This window comes from Hypanus sabinus, chromosome 8 (genome assembly GCF_030144855.1).
Source record: "Hypanus sabinus isolate sHypSab1 chromosome 8, sHypSab1.hap1, whole genome shotgun sequence".
In the NCBI taxonomy this organism is placed as follows: domain Eukaryota; kingdom Metazoa; phylum Chordata; class Chondrichthyes; order Myliobatiformes; family Dasyatidae; genus Hypanus; species Hypanus sabinus.
Window position 1 is genome coordinate 89,778,677 of NC_082713.1, and position 25,125 is coordinate 89,803,801.

The 25,125-nt window shown below is 39.1% G+C and overlaps 1 protein-coding gene across 1 annotated transcript in view; it reads right to left on the reverse strand.

The window, feature by feature from the left end:
• LOC132397647 (nuclear receptor subfamily 0 group B member 2-like) overlaps positions 1-23,117 on the reverse strand; it is a 116,762-nt gene extending 93,645 nt beyond the window's left edge. Inside the window, exon 1 of the mRNA XM_059976416.1 lies at positions 22,595-23,117. Within this exon, the coding sequence (XP_059832399.1) occupies positions 22,595-23,117 (523 nt within the window). The remainder of the gene's footprint in view (positions 1-22,594) is intronic.
• Positions 23,118-25,125: the final 2,008 nt, after the last annotated feature.

Consider the following 25,125-nt stretch of genomic DNA (forward strand, 5'->3'; position numbering starts at 1 on the left):
GTGTCTGATAATGACCTGTATTTTTTACACTAACCTGTGCTTGACAGTGACGTGTGTTTGACACTGACGTAGGATTGACACCGAACTGTGTTTGATTCTGTACTGTGGTTGACACTGACCGAGGATTAATACTGAGCTGTGTTTGATAATTAACAGTAATTAATACTTATCTGTGCTTGAAGGTGACCTGTGTTTGATAGTGATCCGTGCTTTGCACTGCCCTGGGTATGATACTGACCAGTGTTTGATACAGACCTGTGTTTTGTTCTGTCCGGGGTTTGATACTGATCTCTGTTTGATACTGACCAGTGTTTTGCACTGTCCAGGGCTTGATACTAACCTGCCTTTCTTACTGACCAGACTTTGATACTGGCATTTATTTGATACTGATCTGTGTTTGATACAGACCAGTGTTTTGCACTGTCCTGAGTTTGATACTGAACTGGATATAATAATGATCTGTGTTTGATAGTGAACTGTGTTTGACAATGACCTCGGATTGATACTGATCGGGGTTTGTTACTGACCTGTGTTTGATTTTGACATACATTTGTTACTTACGTGTGTATGATACTAACCTTTGCTTGATTGCGAGCTGTGTTTGATTCTGACATCTTTTTGATACTGACCTGTGTTTTTTTACTGTCCTGGTTTTGATACTGACCTGTGTTTGATGCTGACCAGTGTTTGATTTTGACCTGTGTTTGATACTGTCCAGTGCTTTGCAGTGTCCTGGGTTGGATACTGACCTGGAAATAATACTGAACTGTGTTTGATACTGACCCTGGATTAATACTGAACTGGGTTTGGTACTGACCTGCGTTTGATACTGACCTGTGGTTGATAGTGGACTGTGTCTAATACTGAGCTGAGTTTGATACTGATCTGTGTATGATACTGACCAGTGTTTGATACTTACCTGTATTGGATACTAATCTGTGCTTGATGGTGACCTTTGTTTGATGCTGACCCGTGCTTTGAACTGTCCTGGGTTTGATATTGACCTGCCTTTGTTACTGACCAGTATTTGATACTGACCTGTGTTTGTTACTGACCTCTGTTTGATACAGACCAAGTACTTTGTACTGACTTGAGTTTGATACTGACCTGTTATTGATACTAACCTGTGCTTGATAGAGACCTGTGCTTGATACTGACCAGTGTTTGATGCTACCCTGGGTATGATAATGACCTGTATTTGATACTAACCTGTTCTTGGTAGAGCAGTGTGTTAGATACTGACCTGGGATTGACACCGACCTGTGTTTGATTCCGTCCTGGTGTTGATACTGACCCGGGGTTAATACTGACCAGTGTTTGATACTTACCAGCAGTTAATACTAATCTGTTCTTGATGGTGACCTGTGTTTGATATTAAACTTTGCTTCAAAGGGACCGGTGTTTGATACTATCCTTTGTTTTTTTCTGGCCTGGGTTTGATACTGACCTGCGTTTGATGCTGACCAGAGTTTGATACTGACGAGTGTTTGATACTTACCTGTGTTGGATACTAATCTGTGTTTGATGGTGACCTTTGTTTGATGCTGACCCGTGCTTTGTACTGGCCTGTTATTGATACTAACCTGTTCTTGATACTGACCAGTGTTTGATAATGACCTGTATTTGACACTAACCTGTGCTTGATAGTGATGTGTGTTTTTCATACTGACCTGGGATTGACACCGAACTGTGTTTGATTCCGTACTGGGGTTGACACTGACCGGGGATTAATACTGACCAGTGTTTGATACTTAACAGTAATTAATACTAATCTGTGCTTGATGGTGACCTGTGTTTGATACTGATCCGTGCTTTGTACTGTCCTGGGTTTGATACTGACTAGTGTTTGATACAGATCTGTGCTTTGTACTGACCTGTGTTTGATACTGACATGGGTTTTATACTGACTTGTGCTTGTTAGTGACCTGTGCCTGATACTAAACTGAGATTAATAATGACCTGTGTCAGAAACTGACCTGTATTTTATACTAACCTGTGCCTGATAGTTTCCTGTGTTCGATACTGACCTGTGTTTGATACTAACCTGTGCTTGATATTGAACGGAGTTTGATACTGACCAGTGTTTCTGACAGTCCTGGGTTTGATACTGCCCTGTGATTTGTTCTGTCCAGGGTTTGTTACTGACCTGCGTTTGATACTGAGCTGTGTTTGATACAGACCTGTGCTTTGTACTGTCCTGGGTTTGATATTGACTTGCGTTTGTTACTGACCAGTGTTTGATACTGACCTGCATTTAATACTGACCAGTGATTGATACTGACCTGTGTTTGTTACTGACCTTTGTTTTAAACAGACCTGTGCTTTACCCTGACTTGAGTTTGATACTGACCTGTTATTGATACTAACCTGTCCTTGATAGTGACCTGTGCTTGATACTGACCAGTGTTTGATAATAAACTATTTGACACTAACCTGTGTTTGATAGAGAAGTGTGTTAGATACTGACCTGGGATTGACACCGACCTGTGTTTGATTCCGTCCTGGGGTTGATACTGACCTGGGAATAATACTGGCCAGTGTTTGATACTTACCAGCAATTAATACTAATCTGTTCTTGATGGTGGCTTGTGTTTGATACTAACCTTTGCTTCATAGGGACCGGTGTTTGATACTGTCCTGTGTTTTGTACTGTCCTGGGTTTCATACTGACCTGCGTTTGACGATGACCAGTGTTTGATACTGACTTGTGTTTGATACAGACTATTGTTTCATGCTGACCAGTGTCCTGGGTTTGATACTGACCTGGATATAATACTGAACTGTGTTTGATACTGTCCTTCTATTGATACTGAACTGTGTTTGATACTGACCTGCATTTGTTACTGACAAGTGTTTGATACAGATCTGTGCTTTGTACTGTCCTGCGTTTGATACTGACCTGGGTTTTATCCTGACTTGTTCTTGTTAGTGACCTGTGTCTGATACTAAACTGAGATTAATACTGACTTGAGTCAGAAACTGACCTGTATTTTATACTAACCTGTGCCTGATAGTTTCCTGTGTTCGATACTGACCTGTGTTTGATATTAACTTTTGCTTGATAGGGACCGGAGTTTGATACTGACCATTGTTTCTGACAGTCCTGGGTTTGATACTGACCTGTGTTTTGTTCTGTCTGGGGTTTGATACTGACCTGTGTTTGATACTGACCACTGTTTGATACTGACCAGTGTTTTGCACTGTCCTGGATTTGATACTGACCTGGATATAATAATGACCTGTGTTTGATAGTGACCTGTTTTTGACACTGTCCTTGGGTTGATACTGATCAGGGTTTGGCACTGACCTGTGTTTGATTTCGACCTGCATTTGTTACTGACATGTGTATGATACTAACCTGTGCTTGATACTGACCAGTGTTTGATGCTACCATGGGTTTTATAATGACCTGTATTCGACACTAACCTGTGCTTGATAGTGACGTGTGTTTGATACTGACCTGGGATTGACATCAACCTGTGTTTGATTCCGTCCTGGGGTTGATACTGACCGAAGATTAATACTGACCAGTGTTTGATACTTACCAGTATTTAATACTAATCTGTGCTTGATGGTGACCTGTGTTTGATACTGACCCATGCTTTGTACTGTCCTGGATTTGATATTGACCTGCGTTTGATACTGTTCAGTGATTGATACTGACCTGTGTTTGATACTGACCTGTATTTTATATTAACCTGTGCTTGATAGTAACCTGTGTTCAATACTGACCTGTGTTTGATACTAACCTGTGCTTGATAGGGACCGGTGTTTGAACTGACCTCTGTTTGATACTGACCTGTGTTTTGCACTGTCCTGGGTTTGATACTGACCTGCCTTTTTTACTGACCAGAGTTTGAAACTGACGTGTATTTGATACTGATCTGTGTTTGATACTGACTAGTGTTTTGCACTGTCCTGGGTTTGATACTAACCTGGATATAATACTGACCACTGTATGATACTGACCTGTATTTGATAGTAATGTGCCTGATAGTGACCTGTGTTTGATACTGACCTGCTTTTAATACTGAGCAGTGTTACATCCTGTACTGATCACAATGGTTTGTAGTATTCGGATACAATCCAGTACTTATCACATTCCCGTGCAATGTGACACAGCATTGCTTCCAATACTACAAGGATTGTGATCACTACTGAATTATCACACAGTACTACAGAGTAAAAAGGATTGTGTCCCAATACTACACAGGATTGTCATCAGTATGGGATTGTGCCTCAATAATGCACAGGATTGTGATCTGTACTGGATTGTGAAGCAATACAACACAAAATTGTGATCAGTACAGGATTGTGACCCAATACAACAGAGGATGGTGATCAGTACAGTATCGTAACCAATATGACAGAGGATGGTGAAGGTACAGGATTATGACCCAGTACTACACAGTACAAAGAACTGTGTTCAGTACAGGAATAGTTTCCAAATCCTAACCAGGAATGTGATCAGTACAGGATTGTGACCCACTACACAGGATTGTGATCAGTAGAGGACTGTGTCCCAATATACACTGAATTGTTATTAGCGCAGGATTGTGACCCAATATTACCCAGGTTAGTGATCAGTACAGGATTGTGGCGCAATACAACACAGGATTGTGATAAGTACCGATTGTGTCCAACTCTTACACAGGAATGTGAATAGTACAAGATTGTGGCGCAATACAACACAGGATTTTGATCAGTACAGGATTGAGTCCAATTCTACACAGGATGGAGTTCAGTACAGCATTGTGTCCAATACTAACCAGGATTGTGATCAATATGGGATTGTGCCAGAATATTAAACAAGATTGTGATTAGTACTGGATTTTGATACAATATACCACTGGATTGAGGTCAGTACAGAATTTTGTCCAATTCTTCACAGTGTTGAGTTCAGTACAGGAATGTGTCCAATACTACAGAGGATTGTGATCAGTACAGGATTCTGACCCAATACTACACAGCATTGCAATCAGTATAGGATTGTGTCCAATACAACACAGGTTGGTGATAAGTACAGGATTGTGTCCAATTCTACACAAGATTGTGATCAGTCGGGGGACGTCACGTGATGACATAGGATCGAGACGTGGAAATCCAGCTGTCCCGTATAAAACCAGTAAAATAATGTTTAAGTGAAGAAAAATTAGTAAATACTTTTTAAAAATTACTTATAAACTACTCAGGATTGTCTTAAGATATGTCTCCTAAACAGAAGCAGAAGCAAACTATTACTTTGAAGACAACATAAGTTGGAAAAGAATCAAGGCCAGCCGCCATGAAAGAGCCTCGGGCTCAAGTGCATTTTACCTCCGGCGATACAGAACAGGAAACTGCGGCAACATCAACTGTTTCCAAAGAAAAAAGAGCAACAGGAATTTTGCATGCATGAAGGAAAGTGCATGCGCAAACACGAGCAACCCAAACTACAATTCCCAGCTATGATCGGAACTGAAAGTGAAAGTGAATATGAGGTGTAATCAGATTCTCTGGATAAATCAGACGAAGATGAAGAGACAAACAAAGAAAAGCAACAGGAAGAGGTTGGAGGTGATATTGGAGACATAAAAAAAATTTTGGTGCAAATAACGTATGAATTAAAAGCATTAAAAGTAATAAAAAGATATTAAAAATATGAAGATTATGTTTGATAAAATGATGAAAAGACAGGACAAAATGGAGAAGAAAATTAAAAACTTGGAAGAAACAACAGGAGACACTGTTGATAGAGTGAATAAAATGGAAGATAATATTTCTGCCTGGACATCAGAAAGAAAACGATTGTTGGAAAAAGTGGATGTACTTGAAAATTTTAGCAGACAAAATAATATTAAGATTGTTGGACTTAAAGAAGGTATAGAGGGAGAGGATCCAATAAATTTTTTTCAAAAATGGAGTCCGGAAATTTTGGAAATGGAAGAAGGAACACAGTTAATTGAAATTGAAAGGGCTCACTGAGCCTTAAGATCAAGACCTCAAGTTGATCAAAACCTATGATCAATCTTGATAAAATGCTTAAGATATCAAGATAAAGAAAAGATCCTGAAGGCGGCTGCCCAATGTGCCAGAAAGAGAAACAGGTCATTGATGATAGAAGGGAAAACAGTTCTTTTCTCTCCTGATATAAGTTATGACCTTTTGAAGAGAAAGAAGGAATTTAACCCAGTGAAAAAAGTTTTATGGGAAAAGGGTTATAAACTAATATTGCACTACCGGGCAACCCTGATAATTTTTTTGGATGATGGAAAAAGAAGGATTTTTACTGATTATCAGGATGCAGAAGAATTTGCTCAAGAACTCCCAAATATTTGCTAACCACAGCCAAAGATTTAAAAGTGAAATGGATTAAAGATGAAGACAGGGACAGTGGATGGAGTTGCTGGATGTTTAAGGACAGAAGAATATTTAAATATATTCTTAATTATATGATACAGGGGAGAAAGGTAAAAATTTGAGAAATATTAATAGAGAGTAGTGATATTATTTTTTCTTCTCTTATATATACTTTTTTATGTTACGGGGAGCTGGAGGAACTTCGGATCGATTGCTACAGGATTCACGTGTGTAATCATGATGATTGCCATGATCCATACAACGGAGGGGGGTAATGTTATGTTTTTTAATTCACAACATTAGTAGGGGGCTATTTTGTTATTTTTTCTTTATCATCTATTTTTCTTTAATCTTTCTTTCTTTGCCTGGACAACGGGGGTTGGGGGAAGACACATAGCAACATGGAGAATTTTAAAAAGATTCCCCAAGGTACTACAAAAGTTGAAAAGTTAGGTATTACTATAGACTGGAGTAACCCTGTTAAAAATAATGACCAATTTACTGAATTTTTTAAGTTTTAATGTTAATGGGCTTAATGGACTGGTGAAAAGAAAAAGAATTTTAACATACATTAAGAAAATGAAAATAGATATAGCTTTTTTAGAAGAAACACACTTAACAGAGATAGAACTTCAGAAATTAAAGAGAGATTGGGTCGGAAATGTTATTGTAGCTTCATTTAATTCAAAGGTGAGGGTAGTTGCAATTTTGGTTAATCAAACTTTACCAAATAAAATACAAAATGTATTAATTGATTCTGCGGGGAGATAAGTAATTATGCATTGTTAAATTTTTCAGAACAATGGGACTCTTACGAATATTTATGCACCAAATGAAAATGATGTAAAATTTATACAAGAGGCCTTTTTGAATTTGACTGATGCACATGACAAAATATTAATAGGTGGAGATTTTAATTTTTGTCTAGACCCAGTTTTAGATAGATCAACAAAGGTTGTTAGAAAATCAAAAGTAGCAAATTAACTTTATCATTGATGAAAGATTTAAATTTGATTGATATATGGAGAAGAATTAATCCAAAAGAAAGGGATTACTCATTTTATTCAAATAGACATAAAACTTATTCAAGGATAGATTTTTTCCTATTATCAATGAATATTCAAGACAGAGTGAAAAATATGGAATATAAAGCAAGAATATTGTCAGATCATTCCCCCTTGACAATGACAATGATAATGATGGATAAAGAGGAATCAATTTACAGATGGAGATTTAATTCAATATTATTAAAACGTCAAGGTTTTTGTGATTTCATGAAAAAGCAGATTCTGTTTTTTTTTAGATACAAATTTACATTCAGTTGATGATAAATTTATAGTATGGGAAGCAATGAAGGCATATTTGAGAGGCCAGATAATAAGTTATACTTCTAAAATTAAGAAGGAATATATAGTAGAAATAGATCAATTGGAATAAGAGATTACAAAATTAGAAAAAGAATCTCAAAGAAATATGACAGAAGAAAAACAAAGACAACTTGTTAAAAAGAAGTTACAATATAATACACTTCAGACGTACTGAACAGAAAAAGCAATTATGAGAACTAAACAGAGATATTACAAACTAGGTGAAAGATCACACAAGATTCTTGCTTGGCAGTTAAAAACAGACCAGACTTCCAAAACGATAAATGCAATTAGAACAAGTGTAAATAAAATTACTTATAAACCTTTAGAAATTAATGAAACTTTTAAGAATTTTTATTCTGAACTGTATCAATCAGAATCACAAAATGATAATGTCGAGATAGAAAGGTTTTTATCACAAATAACTCTTCCAAAAATGAATTCAGAAGAACAGAAGGGATTAGATATGCCTTTTACATTAAAAGAGGTCGAAGAAGCTCTAGGATCACTTCAGAGTAATAAATCCCCAGGAGAAGATGGTTTTCCACCCGAATTTTATAAAAAGTTTAATGATTTACTAATTCTTCCTTTTATGGAGTTAATATACCAAGCAGAAAGAACACATAAACTTCCAGAATCTTTCTCGACAGCTATTTTAATAGTATTGCCAAAAAAAGATAGAGATCTTTTAAAGCCAACATCATATAGACCTATTTCTTTGTTGAATACTGACTATAAAATAATAGCAAAAATTTTATCTAATAGATTATCTAAATACTTACCAAAATTAATACATATGTCTCAAACAGGATTTATCAAAAATAGACAATCGGCAGATAATGTAACTCGGTTACTTAGCATAATTCATTTGGCACAAAAGAGGGAGGAAATGAGTGTGGCAGTTGCCTTAGATGCAGAAAAAGCATTTAATAGATTGGAATGGGATTTTTTATTTAAGGTATTGGAAAAATGAGGATTAGGAGTATCTTTTAGAAAATGGATTAAAACCTTAAATACTAATCCCAAAGCTAAAGTAGTGACAAATGGTCAAATTTCAACATCATTTCAGTTAACCAAGTCAACTAGACAAGGTTGTCCATTATCACCTGCTTTATTTATGTTAGCTATAGAACCATTAGCTGAATTAATTAGAACGGACCCAGATATTATGGGTTTCAGAGTTAACCAGGAGGAATATGATTAATTTATTTGATGATGATGTTTTGCTTTATTTAACAAACCCATTGTATTCGCTGCGTAAATTATCTTCTAGATTGGAAGAATATGGGAAAATATCAGGCTACAAAATAAATTGGGATGAAAGTGAAATTCTACCCCTTATTAAAGGAGATTATAGTCAATGTTGACTAATAACTCAATTTAGATAGCCGATAAATGGCATAAAATATTTAGGTATAAGAGTTGATAATGATATAAAGAATTTATATAAATTAAATTATTTACCATTATTGAAAAAAATTCAAGAAGATCTTGATAAATGGATTACATTACCAATAACATTAGTAGGCAGAGTAAATGCTTTAAGAATGAATATATTCCCTAGATTACAATATTTATTCCAAACACTACCAATACAATTACCACAGAAGTTTTTTCAAGAGTTAAATAAATGTGTGAGGAAGTTCCTTTGGAAAGACAAGATGTCAAGAATATCGTTGGAAAAACTGACATGGAAATTTGACCTAGGAGGGTTACAACTTCCAAACTTTAAGAATTATTATAAAGCAAATCAACTTAGATTTATTGCATCTTTTTTTGATGAAGATAAACCAGCATGGATTAGAATAGAATTAGATAAAATAGGAGAAAATATACCAGAAGATTTTATATATAAGTCGGAATCTAAATGGATACGGGAAAAGAAAGAATCTCCTATATTAAAACATTTGATTGATTTATGGGATAAGATATGTTGATGATGAGATAAAGAAATCTTTATTAGCAAAGAGACCTTTAATTCAAAATAAACTTATTCCTTTTACAATGGATAACCAACTTTTATACAACTGGTTTCAAAAAGGGATTAGATATATAGGAGATTGTTTTGAAGGAGGTATTTAAATGTCATTTGATCAATTAAAGAATAAATGCAAAATATCAAACAACAGTCTTTTTTGTTATTTCCAATTAAGGGCTTATTTAAGGGGTAAATTGGGTCAAACAATGTTATTGCAGAAAACTAATGAAATAGAAACTTTAATTCAAAAAGGAAAAATTTAAAAAAATTATTTCTTGTATGTATAGTTTGATTCAGAAACAGGCAATTAAACAAGGAATTCATAAGTCAAGACAAAAATGGGAAACTGATTTGAATATTAAAATTGAAGAAACAAGTTGGTCAACACTATGTCTTGTCAGTATGACAAATACAACAAATGTCCGGTTAAGATTAGTGCAATATTAGTGTAATATATAATTTTTTTACATCAATTATATATTACACCACAAAAAAATAAATAAATTAAACCCAAATTTATCTGATCAATGTTTCTGATGTAATCAAGAAATTGGTACTTTTTTACACTCCACTTGGTCTTGTTTTAAAATTCAACCTTTTTGGACAAATTTAAGAGTTTTATTGGAACAAATTATTGGAACACAACTTCCACATAATCCAACATTATTGTTACTAGGCGATATTGAAGGGATAAAACCGAAATCCAAACTGAATAATTATCAGAGAGAATTCATAAAAATTGCATTGGCAGTAGCGAAAAAGGCTATTGCAGTTACTTGGAAATCGGATACATACTTAAGTATAGATCGTTGGAAGAATGAAATTTTCAGCTGCACTCCACTTGAAAAAATTACTTATCATTTAAGAGATAAATATGAAATATTTCTGAAAATTTGGCACCCTTATTTACAAAAAATAGGATTAAATATATAGGTGCTCTGATGATAAAATTATTGGTTATTTGGGGAAAGAAATAAATATATATACTAAAGCTATTATGAACTCCATGGAGCATGTGGGGATCTTCTGATATCCAGGCATTCTTTCTTTCTTTCTTTTTCCTTCTCTCTTTTTTTCTCTTTCTACAGGGATATGTTAGGGAGGGAAGGGTTAAGGGGAGGGGGGAAGGGTTGATAATTTTTTTTCCTTCTGAAACCATTCAAAAAATTAATTTAAAATAATTATTAAAAAAGATTGTGATCAGTACAGGATTGTGTCCCAATACTACACAGGATTGTCATTAGTATGGGATTGTGTCCAATACTACATAGGATTGTGAATAGTATAGGATTGTGTCCCAATACGACAGAGGATGGTGATCAGTACATGATTATGACCCAGTGCTACACGGTACAAAGGACTGTGATCAGTACAGGAATTTTTTCCCAATTCTACACAGGATTATGAAAACTACAGGATTGTGTCCAACTCTTACACAGGATTATGATCAGTACAGGATTGTGTCCAATTCTACACAAGATTCAGTTCAGTACAGGATTGTTTCCAATACTAAAGTATGGGATTGTGCCCCATTAATTCATAGGAATGTGATAAGTACTGGATTGTGTCCGAATACTACACATGATTGTGATCAGTACAGGACTGTGTCCAATGTGACACAGGATTGTGTCCAATACTACAAGGATTGTGATCACTACTGGATTATCACACAGTACTACACAGTACAAAGGATTGTGTCCCAATACTATACAGGATTGTCATCAGTATGGGATTGTGCCCCAATAATGCACAGGATTGTGATGCAATGCAACACATAATTGTGATCAGTGCAGGATTGTGACCCAATACTTCACTGGATTGTGATCAGTACAGGATTGTGTCCCAATACGACAGAGGATGGTGATCAGTACACGATTATGACCCAGTACTACACAGTATAAAGGACTGTGATCAAGTACAGGAATTTTTTCCCAATTCTACACAGGATTATGAAAAGTACCGGATTGTATGCAACTCTTACACAGGACTGTGATCAGTACAGGATTGTGGCGCAATACAACATAGGATTTTGATCAGTACAGGATTGTGTCCAATTCTTCACAGTGTTGAGTTCAGTACAGGATTGTGTCCTATACTACACAGGATTGTGAGCAGTATGGGATTGTGCCCCAATAATGCACAGGATTGTGACCAATACTGGATTGTGATGCAATACAAACAGGATAGTGGTCAGTACAGGATTGTGTCCAATTCTACACAGGGTTGAGTTCAGTACAGGATTGTGTCCTATAATACACAGGATTGTGAGCAGTATGGGATTGTGTCCCAATAATGCACAGGATTCTGATAAGTACTGGATTGTGTCTGAATACTACACGCGATTGTGATCAGTACAGGACTGTGTCCAATATGACACAGGATTGTGTCCAATACTACAAGGATTGTGATCAGTGCTGGATTATCACCCAGTTCTACACAGTAGAAAGTATTGTGATCAGTACAGGATTGTGTCCCAATACTACACAGGATTGTGATCAGTACATGACTGTGTCGAATATGACACAGGATTGTGATCAGTATAGCATCCTAGGCAATACTACACAGGATTGCGATCAGTACAGGAATGTGACCAATATGCCACGGGTTTGAGATCACTCCAGGACTGTGAATCAATACTAAAAAGGATTGTGATCAGTATTTTGTTTAATACAACACAGGATTGAGATCAGTACAGGATAGAGACTAAGTATTACACAGGATTGTGATCAGCATAGGATCGTGACACAGTACACAGGATTGCGATGAGTAGAGGACTGTGCCCCAATACACACAGGATAGTGATCAGTTCACGATTCTGTCCCAATACTACACAGGATTGTGATCAGTCCAGGATCATGACCCAGTACACAGATTTGTGATCAGTAGAGGACTGTGACCCAATATTACACAAGATTGTGACCAAATACTACACAGGATTTTGATCAGGACAGGACAGTGAATCAGGATTACACAGGACTGTAATCAGTACAGGATTGTGACCCTGTACTACACAGGATTGTGATCAGTACAGGTTTGTGTCCAATTCTGCAGGGATTGTGATCAGTGGTGGATTATGACCCAGTACTAAACAGTACAAAGGAATGTGATCAGTAGAGGATTGTGCCTCAGTACTGCACAGGATTGTGTCCAATAGTACACATATGGGACTGTACCCCAATAATGCACAGGATTGTGATCAGTACTGGATTGCATCCCAATAATGCACAGGATTGTGATCAGTACTGGATTGTGTCCCAATAATGCACAGGATTGTGATGCAATACAACACAGGATTGAGCTCAGTACAGGATTGTGTCCTATACTACACATATGGGACTGTACCCCAATAATGCACAGGATTGTGATCAGTACAGGATTGAGACCCAGTACACAGGATTGTGATCAGTAGAGGATTGTGCCCAATACTACACGGGATTGTGAGCAGTACTGGATTATGTACCAATACTCACAGTATTGTGATCAATACAGGAGTGTGTCCTTATACGACAGAGAATGGTGATCAGCACAGGAATATGACCCAGTACTATACAGTAGAAAAGAATGTGATCAGTCCAGGAATTTTTTCCCAATTCTAAACAGGATTATGATCAGTACAGGACTGTGTTCAATACTACACAGGATTGTGATCAGTACAGGATTGTGTCCCAATACGACAGAGGATAGTGATCAGTACACGATTATGACCCAGTGCTACACAGTACAAGGGACTGTGATCAGTACAGGAATTTTTTCCCAATTCTAAACAGGATTATGATCTGTATAGGACTGTGTTCAATACTACACAGGATTGTGATCAGTACAGGTTTGTGATCCAGTACTACACAATTTACAGGATTTTGACCCAATTCTACATGGGATTGTGGTCGGTAGAGGACTGTGTCCAAATATACACAGGATTGTGAACAGTACAGTATTGTGACCCAATACTACACAGGATAGAGATCAGTACAGGATAGAGACTAAGTACTACACAGGATTGTGATCGGTAGAGGATTGTGACACAGTACATAGGATTGTGATGAGTAGAGGTCTGTGTCCAATACTACAGAGGATTGTGATCAGTACAGGAATGTGTCCAGTACTACACAGGATAGTGATCAGTACAGGAATGTGTCCAATATGACACAGGATAGTGATCAGTACATGATTCTGTCCCAATACTACACAGGATTGTGATCAGTACAGGAATGTGTCCAACAATACAGAGGATTGTGATCAGTACAGGAATGTGTCCAATACTACATAGGATTGTGATTAGTACAGGATTGTGTCCAATATGGCACAGGATTGTGATCAGTACAGGATTGTGTACTGCCCCCTCCTTTACTCTCTGTATTCCCATGACTGTTTCGCCACCCATAGCTCCAATCTTCCAATTAAATTTGTTTAGTTCAGTTGGCCTAATAATAAATAATAATGAGCCATCTTTCAGAGAACAAGTCATCACCCTGACACAGCGGTTTCAATAAAACAACCACTCACTCACTGTCAATGTGTCGTTGTGGACTACAGGAGGAATGGAGACAGGTTCACCCCTATTGACATCAAGGGATCTGTGCTTGAGAGGATTAACAGCTTTAAATTCCTTGGCATAAACGTCACTGGGGATCTCACGTGGTCTGTACACACTGGCTGTGTGGTGAAAAAGGCACAACTGCCTCTTTCAGCTCATACGGTTGAGGAAGTTTGTTGTGGCCCCCAAACCTGAGTCACCCCAACCACAAACTGTTCCAGCTGCTACCATCCAGGAAACTGTACCACAGCATAAAAACCAGGACCAGCAGTCTCCAGGACAGCTTCTTCCACCAGGCCGTTAGACTGATACAATTGTATTTCTATGTATTATTAATTGTCCTGTCAGTGAAGAGATCAGAATCTGGAGTTGTGCTGGGCCAAAGCAGGCACATTTGCTGTAGCAAATGCAATAGCACGTAATATTTCCAATGTTTCACTTTCAGGACAATAAAAGTTGATGCTGATTAATGACAAAACTAATCAACCGCTTCCATAATAACTTTACACAAATAAGCACATCCTCTGGTCTGTCAAATGCTTTGAGAAAATGCTATATATTCAGGATACGGAGAGTTTGGTGTATACTTGTGCTTCTTCAAAGACACAAAAATGATTTTTTTCATTAAAAATAATTAAAATATGAAAATTCTCCATTGTCAGCGAGCAGTAAGGATCAAACGATACTGAGATCACTGGATATTTGAAAGAGAAAACAATGGGGTTTGTTCAAAGTTCCAGTAGTACAGGTCAAACAAATTCTATCTGAATATGGCAGTGCAGACCAGAGGGGCAGAATCAATGGGTGTAACCAGATGCTCTTTAGTCCTGCAGTCATTGACTTTTGCCTACACCCAGTGAACCTATCAGAAGTAATGCTATCACTTATCGGATAGGATACCCCACGTCATTTAGGGACCAACTGCCACTTTTGTTTGTTTAACTTCACCTTTCTGTATAATTTCTTGAGGAAGCCTTGAAATTACATGTTTCAGAGAATTTCTACTCTATTCTAAAAGTGAGCTACTCATCATAATTTCCCAAAGCATTTACTGAAATTACTGACACCAGTATGTTTTCGAACCTTTGAAGGTGCCAATCTGACTTGAAGGCCAGCACACTCTGACAAGGTTAAACAACTTCCACAACGCATTGTTTATCAGCATATTTAAGGAAAGTATTGCCCTTTTCCCTTTGTATATGATCTGAAATAATTCTCTTAGAATTCTCTTAGAAACAATAATAGCTTAGACGTCCAATTTAAAATACACTCCTGTGTCACTTGATTATGATTTTTACCCGGTAGTTAAATCGCAACAAGAGGTGGAGTCGGAAGAGGTAAAAGAAACTCGGAGAGAAGCAAAAAGCAAAGGGGCTAGACTGCACAGGCATGTGACATACACGCCAAAGGATTAAAAAGAAAGACGGCCATATACAGCGGCCATCGTCATAGCGGCCATCATTGGAGTGGACTGAGGCAGAGTGGGTCGGCTTTGGCTTAATCAGGCTTCGGCAAGAACAGGCAGAGGCGAGGTTTGAACGGGGCACAACTGCGCAAGTGCGTGAAAGTTGGCCCATGAAGCAGCGGGAGAATTTAAATAGCGATCAGAGGCTGAGGACTTCACTCCTGGTGAGGTAAGGCGGGTAAGCTCCTTTAATTAATCTAATTAGATTAGGAGTCGGTAATGGAGGCAGCAGTTAGGGCAGTTGAGTGCTCCGTTTGCAGTATGTGGGAAGTCAGGGCAAGCACAGCTGTCCCTGATGACTACACCTGCAAAAGGTACATCCAGCTGCAGCTCCTGACAAACCGATTTAGGGAACTGGAGCTGGAGCTGGATGAATTTTGGATCATTTGGGAAGCAGAGGCAGAAATAGACAGGAGTTTCAGGGAGATAGTCACCCCTAGGAGTCAGGAGACAGGTAGCTGGGTGACTGTCAGGAGAGAGAAGGGGAATAGACAGGAAGAGCAGAGCACCCCTGTGGCCGTTCCCATCAACAATAAGTATATCATTTTGGATACTGTTGGTGGGGACGACCTACCAGGGACAAGTTGCAGTGGTTGCGTCTCTGGCACCGAGACTGGACCCTCAGCTCAGAAGGGAAGGAAGGAAAAGAGGAGAGCAGTAGCGATAAGTGATTTGATAGCTTGGGGAACAGATAGGAGGTTCTGTGGAAGAGATCAAGAATCCCGGATGGTCTGTTGCCTCCCTGGTGCCAGGGTCCGCGATATCTTGGATCGAGTTCTAGGTATTGTCAAGAGGGAGGGTGAGCAGCCGGATGTCGTGGTCCATGTAGGGACCAATGACGTGGGTAGGAAGAGTGAGGAGGTCCTGAAAGGTGAGTTTAGGGAGCTAGGTGCCAAGTTAAAGGACAGGACCTCCAGGATAGCAATCTCAGGATTGCTACCAATGCCATGTGCAGGTGGGTTTAGAAATAGTAAGATAGTGTAGATCAACATGTGGCTGAAGGCATGATGCAGGAGGGAGGGCTTCAGATTTATAGATAATTGGGCAGTTTTCCCGGGAAGGTGGGAACTGTTCTGTCAGGACAGTCTACATCTGTACTGGAGAGGGACAAATATTCTTGCAGGTAGGTTTGCTAGAGAGGATCCAGTGGATTTAAACTAGATACGAGGGGGGGAGAGGAACCAGAGTGTAGGAACAGATGTATGGGAGAAGGAAGAAAAAGAAGACAGTAAAGATCTTTGTACTGTTAGAGATAAACAGGGAGGAAGAGGTGGAGAATTTCTTGAATGCATTTATTTTAATGCTAGGAGCATTGTAAGAAAGGTGGATGAGCTTACAGCATGGATTGATACCCGGAAATGTGATGTTGCCGCAATTAGTGAAACATGGTTGCAGGAGGGGTGTGATTGGCAACTAAATATTCCTGGATTTTGTTGCTTCAGGTGTGATAGAATTGGAGGGACAAGAGCAGGAGGTGTTGCGTTGCTTGTCAGAGAAAATATTACAGCGGTGCTTTGGCAGGATAGATTAGAGGGCTCGTCTAGGGAGACTATTTGGGTGGAATTGAGAAATGGGAAAGGTGTCGTAACACTTATGGGGTGTATTATAAACCACCTAATGGGGAGCAAGAATTGGAGGATCAAATTTGCAAGGAGATAGCAGATATTTGTAGTAAGCACAGGGTTGTGATTGTGGGAGATTTTAATTTTCCACACATAGGCTGGGAAGCCCATACTGTAAAAGGGATGGATGGTTTGGAGTTTGTAAAATGTGTGCAGGATAGTTTTTTGCAGCAATACATAGAGGTACCAACTAGAGAAGGGGCAGTGTTGAATCATCTGTTAGGGAATGTAATAGGTCAGGTGACGGAGATATGTGTTGGGGAGCACTTCGGGTCCAGTGATCACAATGCCATTAGTTTCAATATAATTATGGAGAAGGAGAGGACTGGACCTGGGGTTGAGATTTTTGATTAGAGAAAGGCTAACTTTGAGGAGATGTGAAAAGATTTGGAAGGAGTGGATTGGGACAATTTGTTTTATGGGAAGGATGTAATAGAGAAATGGCGGTCATTTAAAGGTGAAATTTTGAGGGTACAGAATCTTTATGTTCCTGTTAGGTTGAAAGGAAAGGTTAAAAGTTTGAGAGAGCCATGGTTGTCAAGGGATATTGGAAACTTGGTTAGGAAAAAGAGAGAGATCTACAACAAATATAGGCAGCATGGAGTAAATGAGATGCTCGAAGAATATAAAGATTGTAGGAAGAATCTTAAGAAAGAAATTAGAAAAGCTAAAAGTCGATACGAGGTTGCTTTGGCAAGTAAGGTGAAAATAAATCCGAAGGGCTTCTACAGTTATATTAATAGCAAAAGGATAGTGAGGGATAAAATTCATCCCTTAGAGAATCAGAGTGGACAGCTATGTGTGGAGCTGAAAGAGATGGGGGAGATTTTGAACAATTTCTTTTCTCCAGTATTCGCTAAGGAGAAGAATAATGAATTGCGTAAAGTAGGGGAAACAAGTAGGGAAGTTATGGAAACTATGACGATTAAAGAGGAGGAAGTACTGGCGCATTTAAGGAATATAAAAGTGGAAAAATCTCCAGATCCTGATAGGATATTCCCTAGGACCTTGAGGGAAGTTAGTGTAGAAATAGCAGGGGCTCTGACAGAAATATTTCAAATGTCATTAGAAACAGGGATGGTGCCTGAGGATTGGCGTATTGCTCATGTGGTTCCATTGTTTAAAAAGGGTTCTAAGAGTAAACCTAGCAATTATAGGCCTATCAGTTTGATGTCAGTGGTGGGTAAATTAATGGAAAGTATTCTTAGAGATGGTATATATAATTATCGAGATAGACAGGGTCTGATTATGAACAGTCAACATGGATTTGTGTGTGGAAGGTCATGTTTGACATATCTTATTGAATTTTTTGAAGAGGTTACAAGGAAAGTTGACAAGAGTAAAGCAGTGGATGTTGTCTATATGGACTTCAGTAAGGCCTTTGACAAGGTTCCACATGGAAGGTTAGTTAGGAAGGTTCAATCGTTAGTTATTAATATTGAAATAGTAAAATGGATTCAACAGTAGCTGGATGGGAGATGCCAGAGAGTAGTGGTGCATAGCTGTTTGTCAGGTTGGAGGCCAGTGACTAGTGGTGTGCCTCAGGGATCTGTACTGGTTCCAATGTTGTTTGTCATATATAGTAATGATCTGGATGATGGGGTGGTAAATTGGATTAGTAAGTATGCAGATGATACTAAGGTAGGTGGCGTTGTGGATAATGAAGTAGGTTTTCAAAGCTTGCAGAGAGATTTAGGCCAGTTAGAAGAGTGGGCTGAATGATGGCAGATGGAGTTTAATGCTGATAAGTGTGAGGTGCTACATTTTGGTAGGAATAATTCAAATAGGACATACATGGTAAATGGTAGGGCATTGAAGAATGTAGTAGAACAGAGTGATCTCGGAATAATGGTGCATAGTTCCCTGAAGGTGGAATCTCATGTGGATAGGGTGGTGAAGAAAGCTTTTGGTATGTTTGCCTTTATAAATCAGAGCATTGAATATAGGAGTTGGGATGTAATGCTAAAATTGTACAAGGCATTGGTAAGGCCAAATTTGGAGTATTGTGTACAGTTCTGGTCACCGAATTATAGGAAAGATATCAACAAAATAGAGAGAGTACAGAGAAGATTTACTAGAATGTTACCTGGGTTTCAGCACCTAAATTACAGGGAAAGGTTGAACAAGTTTGGTCTTTATTCTTTGGAGCATAGAAGGTTGAGGGGGGACTTGATAGAGGTATTTAAAATTATGAGGGGGATAGATAGAGTGGACGTGGATAGCTTTTTCCATTGAGAGTAGGGGAGATTCAATCAAGAGGACATGAGTTGCGAGTTAGGGGGCAAAAGTTTGGGTAACACGGGGGGGAATTTCTTTACTCAGAGAGTGGTAGCTGTGTGGAACGAGCTTCCAGTAGAAATGATAGAGACAGGTTCACTATTGTCACTTAAATTAAAATTGGACAGGTATATGTACAGGAAAGGAATGGAGGATTATGGGCTGAGTGCAGGTAGGTGGGAATAGGTGAGAGTAAGCATTTGGCATGGACTAGAAAGGCTGAGTTGGCCTGTTTCCATGTTGTAATTATTATATGGTTAAATGGTTATATGGATAGCTTTCTATTAGAGAACTGCCCTGTGAAATTGAGTCTCGTTCTGCTGTTCTTGTTATTTCAGACTCTCAGAACAACCAACTTTTAATATTAAAAGCAGAAAATACTAGAAAATCTCAGTGATAGAAAGAGAAAAGCTAACATTTTGGGTCAGTTCTGTTGGAGATCTGCACACACAAACTGCTGATTAGTTTTCTTTCCACAGATGCTGCATGACACATCTACTGATTTTTTTTCCAGCATTTTCTATATTTATTTCAGATTTCCAGCAGCTTTTTTCTTTTAATTTTCCTTTCACTAGCATTGTTCCCAGAAGAAGTCTTGGCCCTGGAAATGCCACTCAGGAGGGATCCCATATGAACTCTTTTTTTGCAGCAACACAACCCCAAAATCTTCACTCATTGATTTTACACTCAAATCCCTGATCACTCCTGGCTCCACCCCAGTCTATACCTTGGATCTCTACTCAAAACCCCTACCTGCAGAACCTCTGGAGTCCTAATGACCCTCGTTAGTGATCTTAGTTCCCCATTCACCTCCTTTTTCCTCATTCACCTCCTCTTTGCCCGTTCACCTCCCATTTCCCCGTTCACCTCCTCTTTCCCTGTTCACCTCCCCAGACCTGGCCCTTCCCAATGAACCTGAATATCTGCCTCTTTCCCCATTCATCTCCCTTTTCCTCATTCACCTCCTTTTTCCCCGTTCACCTGCTCTTTCCCTGTTCACCTCCCAAGGCCTGGCCCTTGTCCCAATGAACCTGAATATCTCTGCATGCTTGAACTGATGCTGTTTATGCAACCATTCAGCCCCTCTATTGATTCTGTCTTCACTTCTTGCTGCCTCAGAAAATCAACCAACAGACTCAAGGTCCTCTCCTACCCCAATCATCTACCTTCCTCCCCTCAAGAGGTAGTGAACATGAACCACCAGGGTTAAGGAATATCTCTGGTCAACAGTTAGGAGATTCCTGAACAGACTTCTGAGACACTAAAAGATCAAATCTTGATCTCCCAGTCTATTTTGTTGTGGCCCTTGTACTTTATTTGTCTGCCTGCACTGCACTTTCTTTGTAACTATATTCCATATGCCTCCTTGATATACTCATCAATGGTGTGGTCTGTCTGGTTGGCATACAAAGCAAATGTTTTTCATAGTAGCAATAATAAACAAATGCTATCCATACTGTGTCTCAGACTAAGTTTTGTATTAGTAGCCTGCCATACAATCAGCCTTAAACTCTTATCCCCATGCCAATGAGTTTTATAGCCCGAAAATTATTCCTATAGAGCACTTAACAGCTTAAAGTGTCTTTTCCTCAATGTTACAAATAGAAAAATATCTGTGTAAATGTTACTCCTTGAATCTTGGCATACTTGGCAGATGTCATTCAATGTGAATAAATGTGAAGTTATCCACTTTGGAAGCAGGAACAAGAGGGCAGAGTATTGTCTGAACGGTGTAGAGTTAGGTAAGGGAGAAATGCAAAGAGACCTCGGAGTCCTAGTTCACCAGTCAATGAAGGTGAATGAGCAAGTGCAACAGGCAGTGAAGAGGGCAAATGGAATGTTGGCCTTTGTTACAAGGGGAATTGAGTACAAGAGCAAGGATGTCCTTTTGCATTTGTACAGGGCCCTGGTGAGACCACACCTGGAATATTGTGTACAGTTTTGGTCTCCAGGTTTAAGGAAGGACATTCTGGCAATTGAGGAAGTGCAGCGTAAATTCACTAGGTTGATTCCTGGGATGGCAGGGCTGTCTTACGCAGAGAGATTGGAGAGATTGGGCTTGTACACGCTGGAATTGAGGAGATTGAGAGGGGATCTGATTGAAACGTTTAAGATAATTAAAGGATTTGATAGGATTGAGGCAGGAAATATGTTCCAGATGTTGGGAGAGTCCAGTACCAGAGGGCATGGATTGAGAATAAGAGGTCAGTTATTTAAAACAGAGTTGAGGAAGAGCTTCTTCTCCCAGAGAGTTGTGGAGGTGTGGAATGCACTGCCTCGGAAGATGGTGGAGGCCAATTCTCTGGATGCTTTCAAGAAGGAGCTAGATAGATATCTGATGGATAGGGGAATCAAGGGATATGGGGACAAGGCAGGGACTGGGTATTGATAGTGAATGATCAGCCATGATCTCAGAATGGCGGTGCAGACTCGAGGGGCCGAATGGTCTACTTCTGCACCTATTGTCTATTGTCTATTGTCTATTGAATCAGTACATTTGAATTTACTGATTGGTTTAAAGCCCAGTCAGCGGTTGTTAAGAACTGCATCAGTTTCATTTCCTTAAATCTTAAAACTAAAATAGAAGTATGGTGGATCTGCCAAGTGCTTTTGCTGAAGGTTTTTTTAAAAATGTTTTTGTGATGAAAGTATTTTTAATTGAACTATTTCTCTGAATGTGGAACAAGGGTTGATCTTTCTCCTTGCTTTGTCTATTCAGCTTCCTCCTTGAGCTTGGGTTCACTCATTTCTCTTTGACTAAAACCACAAATTCATTCTCATTAAAAGTTTGCCTTTGCCAGTATATTTACAGTTTGAATGACCCAGTATCAAATCACAGCATGTTTCATCTGATTAGATCCTGTGAAAGAATTGCTTATTTTTAATTAAATGTACAGACAGCAAATTTCATAATTCTAGGACAAGAGTAATACCTCCTCAATGTTAATTTTACAATCTCTTTTCATTTACTGAAAGTATAAATCATGGTAACTAGTAGAATAGAGAACTTACCTGGACTAAACAATACAATCCCCTTTAAGTACACATACTCTTTTGTGCTGAAGTCCATACTCCAACACTTAGTAAGGAACAATTTGACTTTCTGTACTTCCACTGCTGATGGTTCATTGCTCATTTTCTCCTTGTTATATTTAATTTTCTGGTTCATTAGAAGCTCTTTCAGTATGCTTGTCTTAGAAGGTTCAATCACTTCAAAATCGACACCTTCCTGAGCCAGACCCAGCACGAACAGGGCAGCCCAGCAGTTCTCCAGCAGTAGCAGCTGATCCATTTGCAGCAGTCTGCAAAACGAGGGCAGGTTTTTAATAAAGTTCACTGTCTTAAGGAGAACTTCAGAAGCAGCCTTGCAAGCAATATAAGGTGATCCTAGTGCTGCCTTCTCTTTGCAGCTGCAGGTGGGTAGATGTGAATGTCCCTTGTGGTTTAGGATATGATAAAGTATGCTGTCTTGATCCATCTTATCCTTTTCACAGTGGCATCGCTTTTGAAGGGCAAAGTGGGAACTGAACGCCATTGCTCTATGTAGACAGTAGCATCCTTGTCAACAGTGCTGTGAGAAGGATCACTGTTTATGTTCGAGAAACTAGACACTGATAGATCTTTTATACCCTGGCTGCCAAATAACCTTCAACAGCTCTGTAGCAAGTTCCAAGGTCATCATTGAAATTGTGAAGAGGTGGTTATGTGAAAATACAGGCATGGATCAGAGGCAGAGGCAGAAAAATGGCATGGATTGTGCCTGGAATAATATGAGGTGAAGCAATAGAACAACCAAAGAAATGACTAATGCTGGGTTACCTTTACAATTCACAAGGCCATTTAGAAACTAGGATCTATCATGAGTTGGATATTTAATGCCAGTTAAATTTAGACCACACAAGTTCATTTCAGCCTTTGACATTTTCAGCCACAGTTCTCTGCTGTCATGTGAAGGTGCGTGGTGTGTAAGGTGAGGCTGCGTCATTTGCTTTCTCTCTGCATTGTCATGAAAATATGGTAAAATAACGTTTCATGAATTAGTGATAAACAACTGACATACCCTCCTTGTTCTGGCAGGCAGTGTGAACTCATGTGACTCAGGTGCCATAGAATCACAGTCACCCTTGGCCAAGTGCAAAGATACTATAGACCTCAACTACACCTTCTGCAGAACACTTCTTTTTGGGGATCATATTTGCTTTCTTAGGCCCGCTTTTGACATCAGAATGTACTTGGAAATGTTACATAGAAACATAGAAAACCTACAGCACAATACAGGCCCTTCGGCCCACAAAGCTGAGCCGAACATGTCCTTACCTTTGAACTACCTAGGCTTATCCATAGCCCTCTGTTTTTTCCAAACTCCATGTATTTATCCAGGTTTCTCTTAAAAGACACTATCATTTCCACCTCCACCACCATCACCAGCAGCCCATTCCATGCACTCACCACTCTCTGTGTAAAAAACTTACCCCTGCCATCTGCTCTGTACCTACTTCCAAGCACCTTAAAACTATGCCCTCTTATGCTAGCCATCTCAGCCCTGGGAAAAAGCCTCTGACTATCCACATGATCAATACCTCTCATCATCTTATACACCTCTATCAAGTCACCTCTCATCCGAGTTCACCCAACCTATTCTCATAAGGCATGCTCCCCAATCCAGGCAACATCCTTGTAAATCTCCTATGCACCCTTTCTATGGCTTCCACATCCTTCCTGTAGTGAGGTGACCAGGACTGAGCACAGCACTCCAAGTGGGGCCTGACCCGGGTCCTATATAACTGCAACGTTACCTCTCGTTAGGGCTGATTTCACAGTCTGAACCTTCCAGCGGAAGGGTGGGCTTCGAAGTCTGAGATAGTGGCAATCACCTTCGGGGCTGCGGGACAATGCAGTCACTCAAAAACTCTCTTTCTTTTGAGAATGGTGTTAGGACCACCCAACTAATACACATCTACATTCAGCATAAAAGGGTGTTCTTCACCAGATTCAGATGAGTTGGACCATGCACCCTTTGGCTAATAGTATAAGATTTGGCTAAGAAGCTGGAGATGGCCATTCAACCCCTTGTTCCCCCGGTCCATTCAATAACATTTCAAAGATTTGCTAGTGGGTTAATTGCTCCTTGTCTAGATGGATGGCAGTACATGTGTTGGGGGAGGGTGGGAGAGTTATGGACATTAACTACAGGAGAATGTGAGAAATGGGAATGATGGGAAAGCATAGACTCTCTGGACCAAATTCCATTTTACTATTCCACAAGAAAATATGAAATATATGATATTATGACTGACATTATACCTCAACGCCATTTTCTCCGCCATTCCCATTAAAATAAACTCCCCTTAATTAAGGCATATTTGGACCAGTACATTTTGGCCCAATTAACTGGCTGCTCCACTTAGCCATTCATGGAACTATTTTAAAACATATAAAGAAAAGGCAAGCTACTGTTTAACTGGGTAACAGATCATGTATCTAAATGAAACACAGAGCAAATTACAACACCGACAACACTACTGCAGTGTTATAAAAATGCA